Below are 22,650 nucleotides of genomic sequence, written 5' to 3' on the forward strand. Positions count from 1 at the left end.
AAAAGGAGCAGAGCTTAGAGCCACAATTTGTGTGCTGTACTCCATTTTAGATTATTCAGATTTCTGTTCAAATAATGATTGAAAACTATATTGTAAAACATAATAACTTGCATTTTATCCTCACAATAAAAGCATAGCTTTGATTTAAAAAAAATGTTGTTCTCATTAAAGTGATCCAATTGGAAAATGTTGTGAACCACAAATGAGATGGTAAATGGCTACATATGACTAGAATTTCAGGTTGCTAATGCTGTCATAGTTTAAGCACTGCACCTTTTAAGAACTAATTTTAAAAACAATTATATTCTTGTATACATGCTAAATGCAATAGTTTCAACTTGGGTGAACTTGTGCTTTTTTTCCAATTTGATTGTTTGAAAATACTAAAAACAGGATCTCGTATTTACTGTCTGCATCAGATTGCTTTGTATTGAGCCGTTTCATGGGACATGAAAATTCAGACGTCAGACATTCAGCGCCATCTTTTTTATATGAGGCAGCAAACCACACATTTAGAATCATTATAATAGCTAACATCATATTATTTTTCTTACAATAGCCCACAATTGGCAGATTCACTGAATTTTGTTCTTAAACATACTATGGTTGAATCAAATTCCTAACATCTGGGTTGTTATTCAATTGCTGTAACTGGGATGCTGTTGTATCCCCATGAAGACAGTTGTAAAGGTGATAATATTCACTGGGCCTTTGAAAATTAAAAGCATTAGTTATGCTCTTAAAATAGAGGCACATGAATAGTCAAGACTGTCATGAGAATTTTCTGTTTGAAAACTGAATGATATTCTTCAAGATTATGAAATTCTTTCGGCCCGATTTCCCAGCATTCTGAAAGAATTATTGACACTGTCTCGTAGACCTTTTTGTGATGTAAATTTACAATGTCGCATCTTTTAAGGTAATCCTTTTAAGTATTTCTTCAGGAAGCCACTCTCGTTTAGCAGTTAATTAAAGAATCATTTCCCCTGAGGACTGGGCCAATCAGGCCCTCAAGTATCAGGGATAATGGGAACTGCAGATGCTGGAGAATTCCAAGACAATAAAATGAGAGGCTGGATGAACACAGCAGGCCAAGCAGCATCTCAGGAGCACAAAAGCTGACGTTTCGGGCCTAGACCCTTCATCAGAGAGGGGGATGGGGAGAGGGAACTGGAATAAATAGGGAGAGAGGGGGAGGCGCACCGAAGATGGAGAGTAAAGAAGATAGGTGGAGAGAGTATAGGTGGGGAGGTAGGGAGGGGATAGGTCAGTCCAGGGAAGACGGACAGGTCAAGGAGGTGGGATGAGGTTAGTAGGTAGATGGGGGTGCGGCTTGGGGTGGGAGGAAGGGATGGGTGAGAGGAAGAACAAGTTAGGAAGGCGGAGACAGGTTGGACTGGTTTTGGGATGCAGTAGTTGGGGAGGAAGAGCTGGGCTGGTTGTGTGGTGCAGTGGGGGGAGGGGACGAACTGTGCTGGTTTAGGGATGCAGTTGGGGAAGGGGAGATTTTGAAACTGGTGAAGTCCACATTGATACCATTGGGCTGCAGGGTTCCCAGGCGGAATATGAGTTGCTGTACCTGCAACCTTCGGGTGGCATCATTGTGGCACTGCAGGAGGCCCATGATGGACATGTCATCTAAAGAATGGGAGGGGGAGTGGAAATGGTTTGCGACTGGGAGGTGCAGTTGTTTGTTGCGAACTGAGCGGAGATGTTCTACAAAGCGGTCTCCAAGCCTCCGCTTGGTTTCCCCAATGTAGAGGAAGCCACACCGGGTACAATGGATGCAGTATACCACATTGGCAGATGTGCAGGTGAACCTCTGCTTAATGTGGAATGTCATCTTGGAGCCTGGGATAGGGGTGAGGGAGGAGGTGTGGGGGCAAGTGTAGCATTTCCTGCGGTTGCAGGGGAAGGTGCCGGGTATGGTGGGGTTGGAGGGCAGTGTGGAGCGAACAAGGGAGTCACGGAGAGAGTGGTCTCACCGGAAAGCAGACGGATGGGGATGGAAAAATGTCTTGGGTGGTGGGGTCGGATTGTAAATGGCGGAAGTGTCGGAGGATAATGCGTTGTATCCGGAGGTTAGTAGGGTGGTGTGTGAGAACGAGGGGGATCCTCTTTGGGCGGTTGTGGCGGGGGTGGGGTGTGAGGGATGTGTTGCGGGAAACACATCCCTCACACCCCGCCCCCGCCACAACTGCCCAAAGAGGACCCCGCTCGTTCTCACACATCACCCTACCAACCTCCGGATACAACGCATCATCCTCCGACACTTCCGCCATTTACAATCCGACCCCACCACCCAAGGCATTTTTCCATCCCCACCCCTGTCTGCTTTCTGGAGAGACCACTCTCTCCGTGACTCCCTTGTTCGCTCCACACTGCCCTCCAACCCCACCACACCCGGCACCTTCCCCTGCAACCGCAGGAAATGCTACACTTGCCCCCACACCTCCGCCCTCACCCCTATCCCAGGCTCCAAGATGACATTCCACATTAAGCAGAGGTTCACCTGCACATCTGCCAATGTGGTATACTGCATCCACTGTACCCGGTGTGGCTTCCTCTACATTGGGGAACCAAGCGGAGGCTTGGAGACCGCTTTGCAGAACACCTCCGCTCAGTTCGCAACAAACAACTGCACCTCCCAGTCGCAAACCATTTCCACTCCCCCTCCCATTCTTTAGATGACATGTCCATCATGGGCCTCCTGCAGTGCCACAGTGATGCCACCTGAAGGTTGCAGGAACAGCAACTCATATTCCACCTGGGAACCCTGCAGCCTAATGGTATCAATGTGGACTTCACCAGTTTCAAAATCTCCCCTTCCCCAACTGCATCCCTAAACCAGCCCAGTTCGTCCCCTCCCCCCACTGCACCACACAACCAGCCCAGCTCTTGCCCCCCACCCACTGCATCCCAAAACCAGTCCAACCTGTGTCTGCCTCCCTGACTGGTTCTTCCTCTCACCCATCCCTTCCTCCCACCCCAAGCCGCACCCCCATCTACCTACTAACCTCATCCCACCTGCTTGACCTGTCCGTCTTCCCTGGACTGACCTATCCCCTCCTTACCTCCCCACCTATAGTCTCTCCACCTATCTTCTTTACTCTCCATCTTCGGTCCGCCTCTCCCTCTCTCCCTATTTATTCCAGTTCCCTCTCCCCATCCCCCTCTCTGATGAAAGGTCTAGGCCTGAAACGTCAGCTTTTGTGCTCCTGAGATGCTGCTTGGCCTGCTGTGTTCATCCAGCCTCACATTTTATTGCCCTCAAGTATGCTCTGCCATTCACTGTACTGTGCTGTAATGTTCTATGTTCTATGTTCTATTCAATAAGATTGTGACTTAAATGCATTCCTATGTACCTTTTGACCCTTCACTCAAACTTGACACCTGACCTTGGAAATATTGACGCCTGGTTCTAGATTCTCGCATAAGAGGAAACATTGTCTATCTATCTATTCTATTAACACCCTTTGGGACCTTGTATGTTTCAATCAAGTCATCTCTTACTCTCATAAACTCCAGCAGTTAAATCCTATACGGCCCAAACTTCCTTCATAACATATCCCTGTCATTTCAGGCATTAGTCTGGTAAACCTTCTCTGAACTGCTTCCAATGCATTTATGTCTTTCCATAGATATAGTAACCGGTACTGCACCAGTGCTGTATATAATTGAAGTGTAACCTTTACTTTTCGATTTAAGTTCCTTGTTCTATGACATTATTTTAGCTTTCTTAATTCTTGCTGCACCTCCATGCAAACTTATTGAGGACGTCCAGACTCATTTGCATCTTAGAGCAGTCAAATCTCACACCATCTTAATATAACTCCAAATGGTGCAGCGCGCGACAATGTATTAAACTTTTCACTATTTATTTGTTAAATACAAGTGACAGTAAACTATTTAATTCAATTCAGTTTAGATAATATGCTGCCTTGTTACTTTGCAAAATGAATAATTTTACAGTTTCGTACATTGTGCTCCATTTGCCAGATCTTTGCGCACTAACCTAACCCATAGAACATAGAACAATACAGCGCTGAACAGGCCCTTCGGCCCTCGATGTTGCGCCAACCTGTGAACTAATCTAAGCCCCTCCCCCTACACTATCCCGTCATCATCCATATGCTTATCAAAGGACTGTTTAAATGCCCCTGATGTGGCTGAGTTAACTACATTGGCAGGCAGGGCGTTCCATGCCCTTACCACTCTCTTAGTAAAGAACCTTCCTCTGACATCTGTCTTAAATCCATCACCCCTCAATTTGTAGCTATGCCCCTTTGTGCGAGCTGAAGTCATCATCGTCTGAAAAAGACTCTCACTGTCCACCCTATCTAATCCTCTGATCATCTTGTATGTCTCCATTAAATCTCCTCTTAGTCTCCTTCTCTCCAATGAGAACAGCACCAGGTCCCTCAGCCTTCCTTCATAGGGCCTGCGCTCCAGACCAGGCAACATCCTGGTAAATCTCCTTTGCACCTTTTCCAACGCTTCCACATCCTTCCTGTAATGGGGCGACCAGAACTGCATGCAATATTCCAAATGAGGCCACATTAGCGTTTTGTACAGTTGCAGCATGACATCACAGCTCCAGAGCTCAATCCCTCTACCAATAAATTCTAACACACCATAAGCCGCCTTAACAGCACTATCAACCTGGGTGGCAACTTTCAGGGATCTATGTACATGGACACCAAGATCCCTCTGCACATCCACAGTACCAAGAATCTTTCCATTGACCCGGTATTCTGCCTTCCTATTCTTGCTCCCAGAGTGAATCACCTCAAATTTATCCGTATTAAACTCCATTGCCACCTTTCAGCCCAATACTGCAGTTTATCCAAGTCTCCCTGCAACCTGCAACATTCTTCCACACTGCCCACCACTCCACTGACTTTAGTGTCATATCTCCATCCTTTTATACCTTCCCTATGTCCTTTTTCACACCTCCTTATTTTCTGACCCATCATTGTGCCATCAGTACGTTTTGCAACCCTACTTTCAATGCCTTCACTAAGTTGTTTTGTATAAATTGTAAAAAATGCAATTTTTTTTTCTGTAGCACATTATCAAATACTTTCTAGAAATCCTAGTACAACACATCCACCAATTTCGTTTACTCAAACAACGTGTTACCTCATTAAAGAAGCCCAATGATTTCAGAAGACCATAAGATATAGAAGAAGAATTGTGCCATTCAGCTCATCGAGTCTGCCTGCTGTTCGATCATGGTTAGTGTGTTTCTAAACCCCATTCTCCTAATAACCCTTGATCACCTTATTGACCAAGAACCTATCTCTGTTTTAAATTCACTCAATGACTTGGCCTCCATAGACCTCTGAGGTAATGGGTTCCAAAGATTCACCATCCTCTGGCTGAAAAAATTACTCCTCACCTCAGTTCCAAAGGGTCGTCCCTTCATTCTAAGGCTGTGCCCTTGGGTCCTAGTCTGTTTTAATAGTCTCTATCATAATCTACATGTCCACTCCTGCCAGCCCTTTCAGTATTCTATGAGCTTAAATTTTCGCAAGACAATGTTGCCTTTACTTTACCGACTGACCTGCTATTACTTCATTATTAATCTAGAATTTTCCCTATGACAGATTTTTAAGTTAACTGATCTTATTTTTCATGCTTTCCACCTTTCCCCTTTTTGAGTAAGGGCGTTCTATCCACTATTATCCAATCAATGGGACCATCCCCTGAATCAAGGAAGTTTTGGAAAATTAAGACTCGCGCATCAACTGCTTCGTTAGCTACTTCTTTTAAGACCCTAGGATTTAGTCCATCAGAACCTTGTCAGCCCATTGCTCCAACAATTTATTCAGTACTACTTAAAAACTCGGCGGGTATGGCAGCATTTGTGAAGAGAATTCTGAGTTTTCATCATTCATGGGATGAGGACATCGCTAGCTAGGCAGCTTTTATTGCCCAGAGGACAGTTTAGAGTCACCCACATTGCTGTGAGTGTTGAGTCACATGCAGGCCAGACCAGGTAAGGATGGCAGTTCCCCTCCCTAAGGGGCATTAGTGAACCAGATGGGTTCTTCTAACAATTGACAATGGATTCACGGTCAACATTAGACTCATAATTCCAGATACTTATTGAATTCAAATTCCATCATCTGCTGCGGCGGGATTTGAATCTCGGTCTCCAGAATGCTGTCTGGGTCTCTGGATTAATAGGGCAGCAATAATACCCCAAGGCCATGGCCTCCCCTTTGTTAACGACTCGGGTCTGGTGACCCTTCCTCAGACCTGCTGACCTTTTTCAGCAGCTTCTGGTTTTGTTTCAGTACTACTACTTTGGTGATTAATTTCTCTGTGTCATAGAGTCATGGCGATCTGCACCACATAAAAGGCCCTTCAACCCATTGTATCCATGCCAGTCAAAAACAACAGTTGAACTGTTCTAATCCTATTTTCCAGCATTTGGCTTTATAGCCTTGTATGCCTTTGCATCACAACTGCACATCTACATTTTACTCAAATGTTATAAGGGTTTCTGCTTCTACCAACCTCTTAGGCAATGAATTCCAGATTTTACAGTTCCAGAAGTACAGTTTTTACAGTAGCCTCTTTATACTCAATTCTTACATACCATACTGCTAGGATTTTAATGAGTTATTTAATTCTATGTACTGTACACAAAAGTTTGCACAGTATTAATAAATATGGAGTGCTTGAATGGGTTGGTAAAAAGACCTATGATACAATATCTCACTATTGAAAATTAATGCAAAATATCTGTTGAATTCATTTGCCCTTTTCCATTATTAATTCTCCGGTCTCACTTCCTATTGGACCAGGACTTGAACCTTGTCAATTTTTTATTTGTTCACTGTTTGTAGAAACTATTGTTATCTGTTTTTATATTTCTGGCTAGCTTTCTCTCCTGCCTAATGTTATCCTCACTTTGTTTTGTCCATTCCTTGCTATAATTTGATTCTGTCCAGTCTTCTGACCTGTTACCTGTGTTTGCACATTTATATGCTGGTGATTAGATGGATGCTGAGTTTATTCTTTGCATTAATTCTTACTTACTAGAATGGTCTATTTTGGTAGGCCAAATTAGGGTAGGGCTTAAACACTTAATGGTAAGGTCTTGGGGAATGTTGCCAGACAAAGAGACCTTAAGATGTGGGTTTGTCGTTCCTTGAGTGGAGTTGCAGGTTGACAGGGTAATGAAGAAGGCATGTATTGGTTGTTATGTTGAATATTGAAGTTGGGAGGCTATGTTGTGGATGTACAGGACATTGGTTAAGCCACATTTGGAATACTGTGTTTTCAATTCTGGTTTCCCTGCTGTAGGAAAGATGTTAAATTTGAAAGGGCTCAGAAAAGATTTAAAAGGATGCTGTCCAAGTGGGAGGTTTTGTGGCTGAATAGACTGGGACTATTTTCCCTGGAGCTTTGGAGGTCAAGGAGTGACCTTTATAGATATTTGTAAAATCACGAAGGACATGGATAGGGTGAATAGTCAAGGTTTTCTCCCCACAGTAAGGCAGTCCAAAATTAGAGGGCAGAGGTTTAAGGTGACAGAGGAGAACAGACCTGAGGGGCAACTTTTTCATGCAGAGGGTGATGCGTGTATGAATGAGCTGCCAGTGGTAGTGGTGGAGACTGGTACAGTTGCAACATTTAAGAGGCATCTGGATGAGTATATGAATAGTGGGATATGGGCCAAATGCTGACAAATGGGACTAGATTAATTTAGGATATCTGGTCAGCATGGAGGAGCTGGACCTTAGGATCTTTTTCCATGCTGGACATCTCTATTGCATCTCTATCTATTCTGTATTTTCTTAAATATCTGCCACTTTCTCTATATGTTTCAACCTAATTTGCCAATTCACTGTAGCCAGCTGTAATGTCATGCCCACATAATTTCATAAAATTAAAAACAAAAATGTCAAGTGCTTTTACCCATCAAAGTGAGTGAAATCAAATCATATTATGGTTGCTGCTATCTTCGCCTGCCTTCATACTGATATCATTTATTAACCCCATCTCATTGCCTAATACCATGTCTTGTATTGCCTGCTCTCTGGTCAACTCCAGAATATGCTGATCTCAGAAAATGTCCCAAAAATATCCTTTGAACTCCTCATGTCGGCTACGTTTGCCCCTCTGACTTTTCCAGTCTGTATGCAGATTAAAATGGATTTCTGAAGACCACAGGTTTAAAGGGGCATTGGTAGACAGTGGGAGTATGGCACTGAGATGGAGGATCAGTTGTGATCACTTGGAAAGGCTTGATGGACTGAATGGACTGCTCTTGCTCTTATGTATTCCTAAGACATCCATACACTTACTTTCCAGCAGGGGTCATTGGGCTGCCAATAAGAGATACTCTCCACTGCACAGATACAGTTTAGATTAATTACTTAAACACTGGAGAGGTACCATTGTGGGAAGCTACTGTTTTATATAATGTTTAAGGAACAAATAAAATGGTGAACACATCTAATATAACGAAGTGTGGAGCTGGATGAACACAGCAGGCCAAGCACGATCTTAGGAGCACAAAAGCTGACATTTCAGGCCTGGACCCTTCACTGGAAAAGGGGGATGGGGAGAGGGTTCTGAAATAAATAGGGAGAGAGGGGGAGGTGGATAGAGGAGAAGATAGGTGGAGAGCAGAGTATGGGTGGGGAGGAAGGGAGGGGATAGGTCAGTCCAGGAAGGACGGACAGGTCAAGGGGGCGGGATGAGGTTAGTGGGTAGGAAATGAAGGTGCGGCTTGAGGTGGGAGGAGGGGATAGTGAGAGGAAGAACAGGTTAGGGAGGCGGGAATGAGCTGAGCTGGTTTTGGGGTGCAGTGAGGGGAGGGGAGATTTTGAATCTTGTGAAGTCCACATTGATACCTTTGGGCTGCAGGGTTCCCAAGTGGAATATGAGTTGCTGTTCCAGCAACCTTTGGATGGCATCATTGTGGCGCTGCGGAGGTCCAGGATGGAGATGATGTCTATGGAATGCGAAGGGGAGTTGAAATGGTTCACGACTGGCAGGTGCAGTTGTTGACTGCGAACTGAGTGTAGGTGTTCTGCAAAATGGTCCCCAAGCCTCCGTTTAGTTTCCCCAATGTAGAGGAAGCCACATTGGATACAATGGATGCAGTATACCACATTGGCAGACGTTCAGGTGAACCTCTGCTTGATGTGGAAAGTCATCTTGGGGCCTGGGATGCGGCTGAGGAAGGAAGTGTGGGGCAGGTATAGCACTTCTTGCGGTTCCAGGGGAAAGTGTCGGGTGTGGTGGGGCTGGAAGGAAATGTGGAGCGGACAAGGGAGTCCCGGAGAGAGTGGTCTCTCCAGAAAGCAGACAAGAGTGGGGATGGAAAAATGTCTTTGGTGGTGGGGTTTGCTTGCAGGTGGCGGTAGTGTCGGAGGATGATGCGTTGTATCTGGAGGTTGGTGGAGTGGTACGTGAGGAGCGGGGGATTCTGTTTTGGTGGTTATTGCGGGGGTGGGGTGTGAGGGATGAGTTGCGGGAAATGCGGGACGCACGGTCGAGGACATTTTCGACCACTGCGGGGGGCGCAGGGAGGGTGGTAGTTGCAGTCCTTGAAGAACGAGGACACCTGGGATGTACGGGAGTGGAATGCCTCATCCTGGGAGCAGATGCGGCGGAGGCAAAGGAATTGGGAATTGGGGATGGAATTTTGCTGGAAGGTGAGGTGTATTCAAGGTAGCTGTGGGAGTCGGTGGGCTTGAAATGGATATCGGTTTCTGGGTGGTTGCCTGAGATGAAGACAGAGGTGTCCAGGAAGGTGAGGGATGTGTTGAAGATGGTCCAGGTGAACCTGAGGTTGGGGTGGAAGATGTTGAAGTGGAAGAACTGTTCAAGTTCCTCTTGCGAGCATGAGGCGGCGCTCATACAGTCATCAAGGTTGCAGGAACAGCAACTCATATTCCACTTGGGAACCCTGCAGCCCAATGGTAGCAATGTGGATTTCACACGCTTCAAAATCTCCCCTCCTCCCACTGCATCTCAAAACCAGCTCAGCTCATCCCTGCCTCCCTAACCTGTTCTTCCTCTCACCTGTCCCTTCCTCCCACCTCAAGCCGCACCTCCATTTCCTACCAACTAATCTCATCCCGCCTCCTTGACCTGTTCATCCTCCCGAAACTGACCTATCACCTCCCTACCTCCCCACCTGTACTCTCCTCTCCACCTATCTTCTCCTCTATCCACCTTCCATCCGCTTCCCCCTCTCTCCCTATTTATTTCAGAACCCTGTCCCCATCTCCCTTTTCTGATGAAGGGTCTCGGCCTGAACTGTCAGCTTTTGTGCTCCTGAGATGCTGCTTGGCCTGCTGTGTTCACCCAGCTCCACACTTTGTTATCTCGGATTCTCCAGCATCTGCAGTTCCCCTTATCTCTAACGCATCTAATATCTTCTGTTTCCGGTAAACCACTCATCAAGCCTGGTTTTTTTAATTAGTTCAGCATCTTATTTCAAGTGTTATATAATTTCACGCTTATTATTTCAATTATTAAACTCTCTTGTTCCCTCCTTCCTTATCTTCAGTTTGCCGTTGTTCACTTCTTGCTTCTTTCTATAACATTGCGCCTCCAACTTAATTTTTCCTCAGCTTGTTTATATATTAGTTTGCCGATGTGTGAAACCATTGTTTCCTGTAGTAGTGAAATCTAAAATTGCAATTGCTATCACTATAACTTCAAGCATTTAAAATTTACATACACACCATGATCTGCAGAAACTTATGCAGCTGTAACTATAAACAAAAACAACTTTTACCAGCAAGCCATCTCCTTCTGGATTGACTTCTATGTCTTTAAAGATGAAGTATAAATTTGAATTGTTTCCAATTAAATCATTTGGTGAAACTGCTGTCTTGAAATATAATTGTTTTATTTATGCTAGGTATTGTCAATATGATGTATTCAATATTGCCAAATTTTGTTTTTAGTATCAGAAATTATTGAAAGATATCTGCATTTCAGTAGCTGACCAAGTTGACTGGAGACTGGCATTCAAGAGAGTCTTCGATGATTATTTGGACAGAAGTAGTTTGCAAGGGCATAGTGAAAAGTCGGGAGATTGGCACTAGATAAAACTGCTCACTTGAAGAACTGGTACTGTCTGGCTGTATAACTTTCCATCTAATTTGTCAGCTCTAATTTCATGACCTAGTGATTTCTTTTTTTTCGAAATTTTTTTTTAAAAAATTCACATTTTCCCCCCAAATGAATGTAAAATTCAATTGTACTGAGGTTACTGCTATATAGGGTTGCCTTCACTTTGAGATCATTCATTACTCCTATCTCATTGCATAATACAAGGTCTTGTGTTGCCTGTGGTCTGGTCAGCACCTCGGCACCATAGCAGCTTTGTGACTGAAACGGTCTTAAATTCTCGCTTTCTTGAGAAGAACGTTTATTCTGTTCAGTTTGCAGATGATTCTGGACTGTCAAGCTCGTTATTATTGCCATATACCTTTTAAAAGTCTGCAGGGCAGGAGGAGACTATTGCACACCCAGTGCTGTTAATAATTGACACATTTTGTAAGGAAGAATAGACTTACTCTTAAAGCAGCCTTCTTTATTTTAATGAAGTCCCCAAAACACTTCACAGTATAATCTTTTTAAAGCTGAGTCTGCAATAACTAGAGCATCTTGAGCAATAGATTCCTTCCTGCCACGCACCTCTGGTGTTCCTCAAGGATCGACCAACAATTACCTCCTTTCCTTATTCAAGTGCTGCCCCTTAATGGCGTTATCAGAAGACAGCGAATCAAGTTGAACATTTACCTCCAATTCAGAATTCTTCGGTCATATTCAGGTCTCTTCCTGGTCTCATCCATCTCCAATCTCATGTAATCTACTTCTCAACTTCATAATGACTATAGTACTTCAAATCTTTTTTTCTTGTGCATCTGAAAATCACTTTGCCTCATCATTTGAGCCTGTACCTTTAGTTCTATGGATGTTAGCTTTAGAATTTCTCCCTATACCTCTATGCTGCTTCAGTCTTATCTGGATATATCAGAGCATCACAAGCTCTTCCCAAGGCCGAAACTACAGTGTGTCATGAATGCCGCACAGTCCATCATGTAAACCAGCCTTCCATCCATTGACTCCATCTGTACTTCCTGCTTCCTCGGGGAAAGCAACTAACATAATCAAAGACCCCTCCCACCCTGGTTGTACTCTCTTCTATCATCTTCTGTCAGGCAGAAGGTATGAAAGTTTGAATACACGTATGAGCAGATTCAAGAACATCATCTTCCCCACTGTTATCAGACTTGTGACCGGGCTCTCTCAAGTTAATTCTGATCTCTCTGTCTGCAGCAGTAACACTGTATTCTGCACTCTGTTCTGCTACCCTGACAGATATGTATGGAACAATCTGTCTGTAAATAAAAACACAACACTTTTTACTGTATTTCAGTACGTGACAGCAATCAATCGCTGATGTAAAACTCCATTCTTACTGCATAATGTTGACTTATGTCAGATATCACCTTTGTGACACATCTTTAGATATGGTTCTATATTAATTTTTTTTAGTAGCATTTTTGCCTTTGAGTCACAATATGCTGGAATGTGAAACATCCCAGGTCACTAATTCAAAGAATAGCAGGAACGGTATTCCTGGTGTCATAGCCAACATTGATCTCCAATTAACATAGCCAAAAAATAAAATTGTTCCTCGTTCGAACGTTGTTGTTTGAGGAATTTTGTTGTGCCCAATTTAGTTGCAATATTTTGTGGAATGCAGCAGCGACTGCATGTCCAGAAGTGTTCATTGGCTATAAAGTGCTTTGAGACATTTGATTGTCATGAAAAACACCAGATGATATCAAGTTCTTTCCTTATCCTTCCATTCCTTAGTATTGTGCCAACAATTTGTGAAAACCAAGGTTAGACAATGACAATTGGTTTGTTTTTGGGAGTGTTGCAGAAGGAGAAATATTGGGATTGATAGAATTTCTTATATCATTTCAAATTTGTTTTTCTCACCTCTTGATAAACAGGTCCTCAATTGAACATTTTATTCAAACCCAGCAGTTCCTTCTTAATAAAGGGCCACGGATCTTGCCAACTGAGCCAAATCCTTCAATGTAAGATAACGAAGTGTGGAGCTGGATGAACACAGCAGGCCATGCAGCATCTTAGAAGCACTCCTAAGATGCTGCTTGGCCTGCTGTGTTTATCCAGCTCCACACTTCATCAGATTCTCCAGCATCTGCACTTCCCTACATTATCTCCTTTAATGTAATGTGGTTGAGATAGTTTTATATGGATTTCAGTAAGGCCTTCAACAAGATCCCAAATGGGAGACTGGGCTGGACAGGTGATAAGTTTACGAATGACAAAGATTGGCTGGGTGGTTGACAGTGAGGAAGGAGGTCTTTGGGTTACGGGAGGGTCCGTGAGGACTCCATGGGCCAAATGGCCTGCTTCCACATAGATTCTATTAATTTATTTTTTTGTTCCTTGTCTATTTAAATTACCTTCATATATTTTGCAGGTTGTCGTAGCTCTTTCATTTTACAAGTGAAAGTGTGTTTTGTTTTCTTGTCAGTATTTCTTAATTTAGTTCATGCTGGATCTTTTGGTAAGATGTCTTAATTTCTCTTAACCATGCGGTGAGACAGCAACGTTATCAGTTTTTGAAAAAAACTTCATCTGCGTTAGTTAAAGTTGCAATTGGGAGCCATTCTACTTCAAGAAACTGCCTTTAATTGTTTTTGTCTCCCAGCACGAAGATTCTTGGTGTCAAGTTTTATATTTTTGAAGAATTTTATATCATTATTGTTTTGAAATAAAAAGCTTGTAATTATTGCAAAACTTTGAAAAGTTTCACTGCTTCCATGTGAGTTATATAGTCGTGTGACACTGGTATTAAGGTTGCTTGTAATACAGTAAAGTGAATGATAGCAAAGAATGGAATGTGAACATGATCAAAATGTAAAAACCTCAAACTTGCAAGTTGTAGAGACAACAGAGAGGTTTTTTGAGCAATATTTCTTTGTATGACATTTCACTGATCAGCATATCATTTTTTGTCTAAATATCTGTTTCTTGAAATTTTAACATAAGTATTCTTTTTCCAGGTTATTTTTCCCAAAATTATTGGATCAGTGCTCCCAAGGTATGCAAGATTAATATCTAAGGCTGTGCACGTTGCTGAAAATAATTTCCTCCTTGTTACTCAAAACTTCTGTTGCAACCACTGCTAATGTGCATTGCATTTCTTTATGATTGAAAAGGCAGGAAAGTGGAGTTAAGTATAATCAGATCAGCCGTGATCTCATTGAATGGGCCAAACGCCACAATTCTACTCCTGCATCTTATGATATTTTAATTTTGTCCATATAATGATTACATGTTGGCACTTAACCAGTCCCCCAATTTGCATTTTAACTCAGCAGTAATGTCTTTTGATATCAACTATCTGAGCTTTGAGAGTTTTTGTTACATTTAAATAAGTTTTTACAGTTTATTTCCACTTCCTTTTATTTTTCATTCTCAACAATATTAGCTAACAGCATTTAAATAAAGTCTATTCTTCCTGGCATTTTGGTTCACTCATCTACCTATCTATCTGAGGGACCTTTCTCTTTTTACAGCATGCATTGATCATTGATAGTTCTATAGTCAAACTCAGTCCTCCTCTTCGATGGTATCTCTGAGTTCTCTTTCCAGCTGAAATTATGAGAAGGAATTTGATTCTTAACTATTAAGAAATGTGATAAGACTTTAAATCAACTGAACTGTTATTTGCTCTTACTCGTGACATGGTCCCCATAGAGACCAATAACTTTTAAAAATAAATACATATTTCCAGCGGCCATGGTAAAGTGATAAAGGAATGTTGTCGCTTAATGTCATTCTAATTTCTCCAGACGCTGCGTGGACCGCTGAGGTCTGTGATCAGCAGTGGCTGAAGAAGCCTATCACCAAGCCGTGGTGTGCACAGGCCCACAAAGCAGCTGCACAGTCTAGAAGAAATATTTATCGTGATAAATATGAAGCTTGAGAATTGTAGTGTAATGTATAAACCAGAAGTAACTAAACATTGTTTGATGTGCATCTCAAATTGATCCCAGCCAGTGTTATTATTGGATGAGTCGGATTCCAGACTGACATTCAGCTTGATAAATTAAGGTCTTGCCCTGAAACGCAAACAAGCAACGCTGCAGCTTTGGTTTTAACAATAAAACTGAAGCTAATCATGCAAAGGAAATGAAAACAAAATTGAATCAACCAAACCAAACTATTTGCATATTATCTATGAAGTTTTGGACAATGATTACCAATGCATCACCTATCCCTTCAATTTATTCCCACTATAAATTCTTTTTATTATGTTTTTAATGATCCCATGTTTGTTTGAGCCAAGCATTCCCATTATACATATTTGTAAAAGCATTCACAACCCATTTTTATGTTTTTTTGCGAGATTGCATTAGTATCCTACTTTTCCTTTCCTTGCCAATTTCTTGGCCCTCCTTTGCTATATTTTACATTTTCCCTATCCTCCTGTATTTATGACTTCTTGGCAACTTTATAAGCTTTCTTTAATTTTCTCCAGCCCTTAACATCCTTTATCAGTCACATTTGACTGACCTTTTATTTAGTTCTTGCACCTTGAAGGAGTGTTGCTGTCAGTGTTGTAAACCATTTAATAGTTATTTAAACACTGTCCATTTGTGTAAAGTTGTGCCTATCAGTGTATTTTCCCACTTAGCTCAAACAATGCTGCTCATTTTTTTCATAATTTATGCTATTCAAACGTAACATATTTGCTTTACGGTGAACTATCTCACTTTTAGTCATGTAAAATTTCATAATGTTCATTCAGTCACAACTCTTTTTACAGCAGAATTATTAAATAACTCTCTTTCATCACATAATGTTAGATCTGAAATAACGACCTCTATTTGACCCTTCAGATTGCTGCTCTGAAACTGTCCCAGCATTTTGTTTGGTAAACCTTCACTGCACTCCCTCTGTTACAAAAGCATCCTTTCTCAGATAAGGAGACCAAAACTGCACTCAATATTTCAAGTATGGTCTGACGATACCCTGTATGATTGCAGCAAGATATCACTGCACCTGTACTCAAATCCGCTCATTATGAAGGCCAACCTACCATTTACCTTCCCGACTACTTGCATCATCTTCAAGTTTCCCTCCAAGCCACTGACCATCTTGACATGTTGCCATTCCTTTAATATCACTGGGTCAAAATCCTGGCAGTTCCTCCTTAATGGTATTGTGGGTTTATCTACAGGACATGGACTGCAGTAGTTCAAGAAAGAGCACCTTTTTCAGGGAAAATGGGGATGGACGATAAATACTGGCAACGTCAGAGACGCCTGTATTAGTTTTTTGAAAAAACTGAGCTCGATATGTTGTCTTTGATTTGTTTGATGCTTTTCTGTAGGCGTGGTCAGTAATGTTGTTTTTACAAGCTTGACTTCAGAGCAAAGACATCCACTTCTGATGCATCTGCAGAAGTTAATTCGTGTAGCAAATCCCAACATTGGATTCATTCTTGCAGAAAAGGGAGCAGTGACCAGGTACTCAATTGTTGCTCAATATCTTTTTTTGAATTCCTACATTAATTCAAGGGACACATACAATGAATAACAATAAAAATTCCTTATGTACAGTTGTAGAGGAATACATTTAAAAATAATCTATAAAGTTAATTCCAAGCAAAAATGCCTTACAAGTACCACATTAAAAGCCAGTTTGACATTTCTGTTCATGACTAATTCTGAATTAATTTCTCATTCCCCCCCACCACCCACATTCATTCTGTCCACCACGGACACCAATAGTAGCAGCAGAGTGTATTGTCAGCAAAATGCACTGCAAAGAATTTGCCAAAGCATCTTAGACAGTACCTTCCAAACCACTACCATCAAAGGGATAAGGGCAGCAGATACATGAGACCACCTTCACCTTCATGCTCCCCTCCAAGCCATTCACCATCCTGACATGGAAACATATTGCTATTGCTTTAGTGTCACTGGGTCACAATCCTAGAATATCGTCCCTATTGGCATTGTAGGTCTACCTAATCCAAATGGACTCATTGGTTCAGGAAGACAGATCACCACCATTTTCTTGAGGACAACTAGAGATTGTGCTTGAGAGATAGTAGGAACTGCAGATGCTGGAGAATCTGCGATAACAAGGTGTAGAGCTGGATGAACACAGCAGGCCAAGCAGCATCATACCCTGCTCCTACGATGCTGCTTGGCCTGCTGTGTTCACCTAGGGATTGTGCTTCCCTCGCTAATGAATCCAAATTCCATAAATGAATAATTTTAAGTTTAATTCATTCCACATGACAGGCAGAACACAGTGCCCTCTTTGTGAGTTCATTGCCAGGGAGGCATTTAAACCAGCAGCAGTGTGAGGACTCCACCATCTTCACACCTCTGCTCAGATAAATCCATGGCAGAAAGGTCCCAAGCATAGAATTCTTCCTGTACTGCCAATCAGCCCCTTAAAGTGGCAATTAATACCGATGGTGTCAGGATGAAGCCTCTCGTATGGAGAACATGAGAAACTGCTGGTATGTTTGCTTTCTGGCTCCCAGGCTGAAAGTTCCTTGCTCCTAAGGTGAGAGTTCCTTGCTCAAAAGCACTTGGTGTCTGATTGAGGAACCTGGTGTTGGGAAGTTGAGGTGGGAGGGGAGTGCTGATGATACAAGTCACATTCCCTCCCCTCGCTGTCTGATTGGCCAGCAGTTTTTGGAACCAGTGACATGTGCTTCCAGGGTCCTAGACTACCAGGATGGCCATCTTCTGCCCAAGGGACATGTGATGCCGGAAGCCTTCTCAAACAATGGTGACGCACGAGTCTCTTGGATTCTCTAGCTAGCCAGCGAAACCCCCTTTGCCTCCACTCAACAATGCTTAGACAATAGGGTCATGAGCCCCTTTTTGTTCTGATAAGTAAGTGAAATGGATACAATATTAATGAATCCGAAGGAGTGATCGAATGGGATGCTCAAGACTTGCCTTTAATTTCTCCAACTGAAAATAACTGTACTGCATGAATTCAACAATCTGTCAAGCAACTAATCTCCCGCATAAAATACTTACCTCTTACCCAATTTCTTATCCTTTTTCCCCAAAATACAGGAATGCTGATGTTGAAATGATTTTGTCTGAAAACAGTTTTTCAGAGCCCTCAATGTTAAGAGCACGATATTTGATGTTTCCTGGCTGGTAAGCATGAGATAAAATTGTGTCCGGTTCAATGCTTTTGTTTCTTGAGGTGCTGACGTGAAAAATGGATCAATCTCAACCTGAGGAAATTGAGGATTCATGGCAGGATCCTCGGCAGTGTGGAAGAACAGAGGGATCTTGGGGTCCACGTCCTTTGATCCCTCAAAGTTGCCACCAAAGTTGATAGGGTTGTTAAGAAGACGCTTGATGTGTTGGGTTTCATTGGCAGGGGAATTGAGTTTGAGAGCCACGAGGTTATGCTGCAGCTCGAGAAAACCCTGGTTTTGTGTTTTGTTCAGCTCTGGTCGCCTCATTATAGGAATGATGTGGAAGCTTTAGATGGGGTGCAGAGAAAATTTTTTGGGATGGAATAGAGGGCAGGTCTAATGAGGAAAGGTTAATGTAGCTATTATGAAGGGGCATAATTTTAAGGTGGTCGGAGGAAGGTATGGGGCGATGTCAGAGGTAGAATTTTTACACACAGAATGGTGGGTGCGTGGTATGCACTGCTGGCAGTGGTAGTGGAGTTAGATACATTAGGGACATTTAAGCAACTCTTGGATAGGCACATTAATGATAGTAAAATGTAGCATATGCTGGTTAATTAGATCTTAAAGGATGGTAACAGATCGGCACAACATTTTGGGCTGAAGGGCCTGTACTGTGCTGTTCTGTGTTCTATGAAAGTGTGGACTTTTTGGATACTTGAAAATGCAAGTGATAGAAGTTTTGGGAATAGACTTGCATTCCTTCTAAGAAAAATATATGTGAATGTTGAGGTTTTCTAATTAAATAAAGGTAAATAGCCTATGGTGAAACTTACCATCACCGTCACGAGCTGACTTCTGTGAGCAGTAGCAACAAGCAGGATGTTTTAATTGATGGAATAAAAAATTACTTCAGAAAATGATTTGATTTTAGTCAGAAGGAATGTATTGCATTGTTTGTTTTTATTTTTTTCTTAAGGTGGAATGGCAAATTCAGATCAGGTTCAGTTTTCCCACCAATGACTCAGATCTGTATCAGGTTTAACCGTCCACTTGAAAAGGCCCGATTTGTAACTAGGTGTAAAGGTAAGTTTAAGTTTTATAATAAAATGTAAGTGCCATTCTCCTTATGTTCAGTTCTAGTCTGGTTGTGTTTGAGAACAAATGTATCAGTTGAATGAAACTACAAATACATTCTCTTGGGATAAGAAACAGCAGTGGCCTGAATACCTAATATTTTGGTTTTATATCTGAAAGACATGTATCCCGGGTTAAGTTCGTGCACAGCTGGCTGCAATTGATGTTTCTGGCATCAGCTGGGGTTTACATTTGAAATGGTAAAAATTCATATCTGGTATGTTTACTGTGCTTGGACCTAAACTATTATGGAACAGCAGTCTAGAAATTTAAATTTTTTAAAAAGTCGTTTAATATTTCTCTGGCATATTGTTTGATGGGTTTCTTAGTTGGGCACTTCAACTAATTTTCTTAACATTATATTGACATTAAGGTAGCATCATATATCTGGAAATCTAAGCAAGTTCTATCACTTGGCTATTCCATTTGAGCTTTATCATGTTTTAATGCAACACCCATGATGAACAAAGCTGATCTTCAGCCATATGTTCACCAAGCTGTGGAATTTCCTCACTCAGCCCATTTTTTTCCTCTGCAACTGTTTTAAAATTTATCTCCTCCTTCTGCCAAGCTATTGATCACCCAACCGAACATTTCACTTTGGCTATGTAGCTGTTTCTTTTGAGAAGTTAGTTAACATGGTTTTTTTCCTTTTTCCCTCCCCATTACATATTCACCTGCCTTTCACCAGTCTAAAGAGTATTAGCATCAAACTATCCTATCAAACGTCCCAGGTTTAAATCTGCTCACCCAAGTTTTACTTAACGTTGGCTTTTTTAAAAGTTACACACCTGATTCCCTCTCCTTGTCAATCTTTCTGAATCCAGTGCAGCGGTAAAGATGTTGCAACTCAAATTTCCCATGCCCTTTCAATCTTTTATCGTTACTCAGTTAAGATGTGTGGTACACTTTGCAGTTTGGCAGCATCTGTGAAGAAAGATAAACAAAGTTAACGTTTCGGGTCTAGTGACGTTCGCCCTGTTCTGAGGAAAGGGTCACCGGACCCGAAATATTAACTCTAGTTTTTTTCTTCACAGATGCTGCCAGACCTGCTGAGCTTTTCCAGCTGATAGTAGGAACTGCAGATGCTGGAGAATCTGAGATAACAAGGTGTAGAGCTGGATGAACACAACAGGCCGAGAGGAGCAGGAAAGCTGACGTTTCAGGCCTAGACCCTTTCTGAAGAAGTGTCTAGGTCCGAAACGTCAGCTTTTCAGCTCCTCTGATGCTGTTTGGCCTGTTGTGTTTAACAAGGTGTAGAGCTGATATCTAAGCTTTTCCAGCAATTTTGTTTTTGTTTCTGTTTTACAGCATCTGCTGTTCTTTTGGTTTTTACACTTTGCAGTTTCCCTGATGCACTTGTTCATGAAGCAGTTGACCAACCTGGCAATTTAGCAATGTTCAGCAACAGCCAGGAAGGTTAGTTCAGAGACTGAATGCATTTCACAAAGTTAGGCACTTTATTGGAAAAGGAGTTGATATTTAGAAGGGTCAGATTAAATGAGCTGAAGGAGCTTTTTTTAAAAATCTAAGTTCTGGCTTTTTACATAAAAATCAGTGTGTACCCTCAGAATGATCCTTAGCCATCTTGTCGTGTTTGTTGTTCTTTAGCTTTGAAAACCACGTTGAAGTCATTTCCTTTTGATGGAAATGTATATCACATACGAGCACAAGTGAAATTTTCAGGTATTTACACTTTGTGATATTTGTAAAATGCTTTGTTGAAATTGACCTCCTATATTTTACGTATATTACTGTCTTCTCAGATGGCAGGCATGTTTTTAAACCAGCAGGAATGTCTAATATGTAATATTTACGACATTGAAAAAGTGTGTGCATGATACATTTTCAATGCTATTCAGAATGGGCCATTGAGCTTGTAAAACCACTTTTGTATTTTGTTAAGTCACACCTGATCTGTCATGCAACTCAATTGATTCAACTTTCTTCCATTTTTTATCGGACTAAAACCTGTCAGCCTTGATCATCAAAATTTCAATTGCTCCAGCGAACACATTTGTGGGGACTTGAAAATATCCATTTCTAGCTTTCTGATTTCACTATGAATTATTAATGCAACATTTAAAAATATGCCCTCTTTGTTATAGATTCTACAATGAGTTGTTGAGGGAGATCTAATGAGTTGCTGCAGTGCATCTTGCATATGGCGTACATGCTGCCACTGTAACTGTTGTGGACAGAGTGAAGGTCTAAGTTGATGCAAAGTGTACTAATGAAGCAGATTGTTTTGTTTTAAATGGTGTGCAGCCTCTTCAATGATGTTGGAGCCATCCTTATCCAAGCAAATGGAGAGTATTTTATCATATACCTGACTTTTGCCTTGTTAATGGTGAGCAGCTATGAAGAGTGTTATGATCAAGTTAGTAGGGAGGAAATGATTTTATTCCATGCCCCATTCTTCCACTGATCACAACAAATCTTGAATTTGAAGGAGGAGGTGATATCGTTGGTAATTCATATAGCCTTTCTCAGAAACAGGTCAGCCAGGTTCCTTGTGTTTAACAAAAAACTAATTTATTACAAAGAAAAAACACACACACACACACACACACACACACACACACACACACACACACACACACACACACACACAAAATCAGGGGGATGAGTGGTATCGTAAACTTTGGCTGATTACACCTCAGGCAAAAAAATCCATATTTTGGTCTGTAGCCAAACTCAAATTACACACAAGGTGGTAATGCCAGGAGTGCCCTCCTGGGTTATTATGGCTGGCTAACCTATCTTTTCAGGAATTGTCGGGGGGGGGGGGGGGGTGGGGGCAAAGGCTGTTGCTTGAGACAATTTATCTCCCTGATTGTGTTCAAATCTACTGTGTTTTATTCTACCCAATATTAGGTCATCGACACATTTCTGAAAGTGTTGTACACTTATCTAAGCAGCTTGTGTTTTTCAAATACAACATTGCTGCCACTAGTTTTTTGTTTGAAAAGTTCTCGTAAATATGGGTGTTGCCTATTATATTAAGAGTTGGTACTTTGGGTAACACGGTTTCACAACATGATTGAGGAGATACATGATACACTGCAGACTATACTCCAACCACTCATCTCAGACTTTGATCAGCATTTTAACTTGCTGAGGCAGGTTAATCTTTATAGTTATACCTTTCGAATCGGAAAATGTTTTCTGTTATTAATTAGCTCTTTATGCATGTTTATATTATTACCAATTAAATGAGCCCTAATTTTATGTAGTGACAACTTCTGCAAGGTTCTGTTGAATGTTTTGGAAAATGTGAATATGTTATGTCCACT

General features: G+C 41.7%; 1 protein-coding gene across 3 annotated transcripts in view; it reads left to right on the top strand.

The window, feature by feature from the left end:
• dnaaf9 (dynein axonemal assembly factor 9) overlaps positions 1-22,650 on the top strand; it is a 258,377-nt gene that overhangs the window by 224,584 nt on the left and 11,143 nt on the right. For all 3 annotated transcript variants that reach the window (XM_059650397.1, XM_059650389.1, XM_059650395.1), the window contains 5 exons: positions 14,094-14,131; positions 16,430-16,565; positions 18,144-18,230; positions 19,197-19,303; positions 20,966-21,040. In XM_059650397.1, the coding sequence (XP_059506380.1) occupies positions 14,094-14,131; positions 16,430-16,565; positions 18,144-18,230; positions 19,197-19,303; positions 20,966-21,040 (443 nt within the window). The remainder of the gene's footprint in view (positions 1-14,093; positions 14,132-16,429; positions 16,566-18,143; positions 18,231-19,196; positions 19,304-20,965; positions 21,041-22,650) is intronic.

This window comes from Stegostoma tigrinum, chromosome 1, assembly GCF_030684315.1.
Source record: "Stegostoma tigrinum isolate sSteTig4 chromosome 1, sSteTig4.hap1, whole genome shotgun sequence".
Classification (NCBI taxonomy): domain Eukaryota; kingdom Metazoa; phylum Chordata; class Chondrichthyes; order Orectolobiformes; family Stegostomatidae; genus Stegostoma; species Stegostoma tigrinum.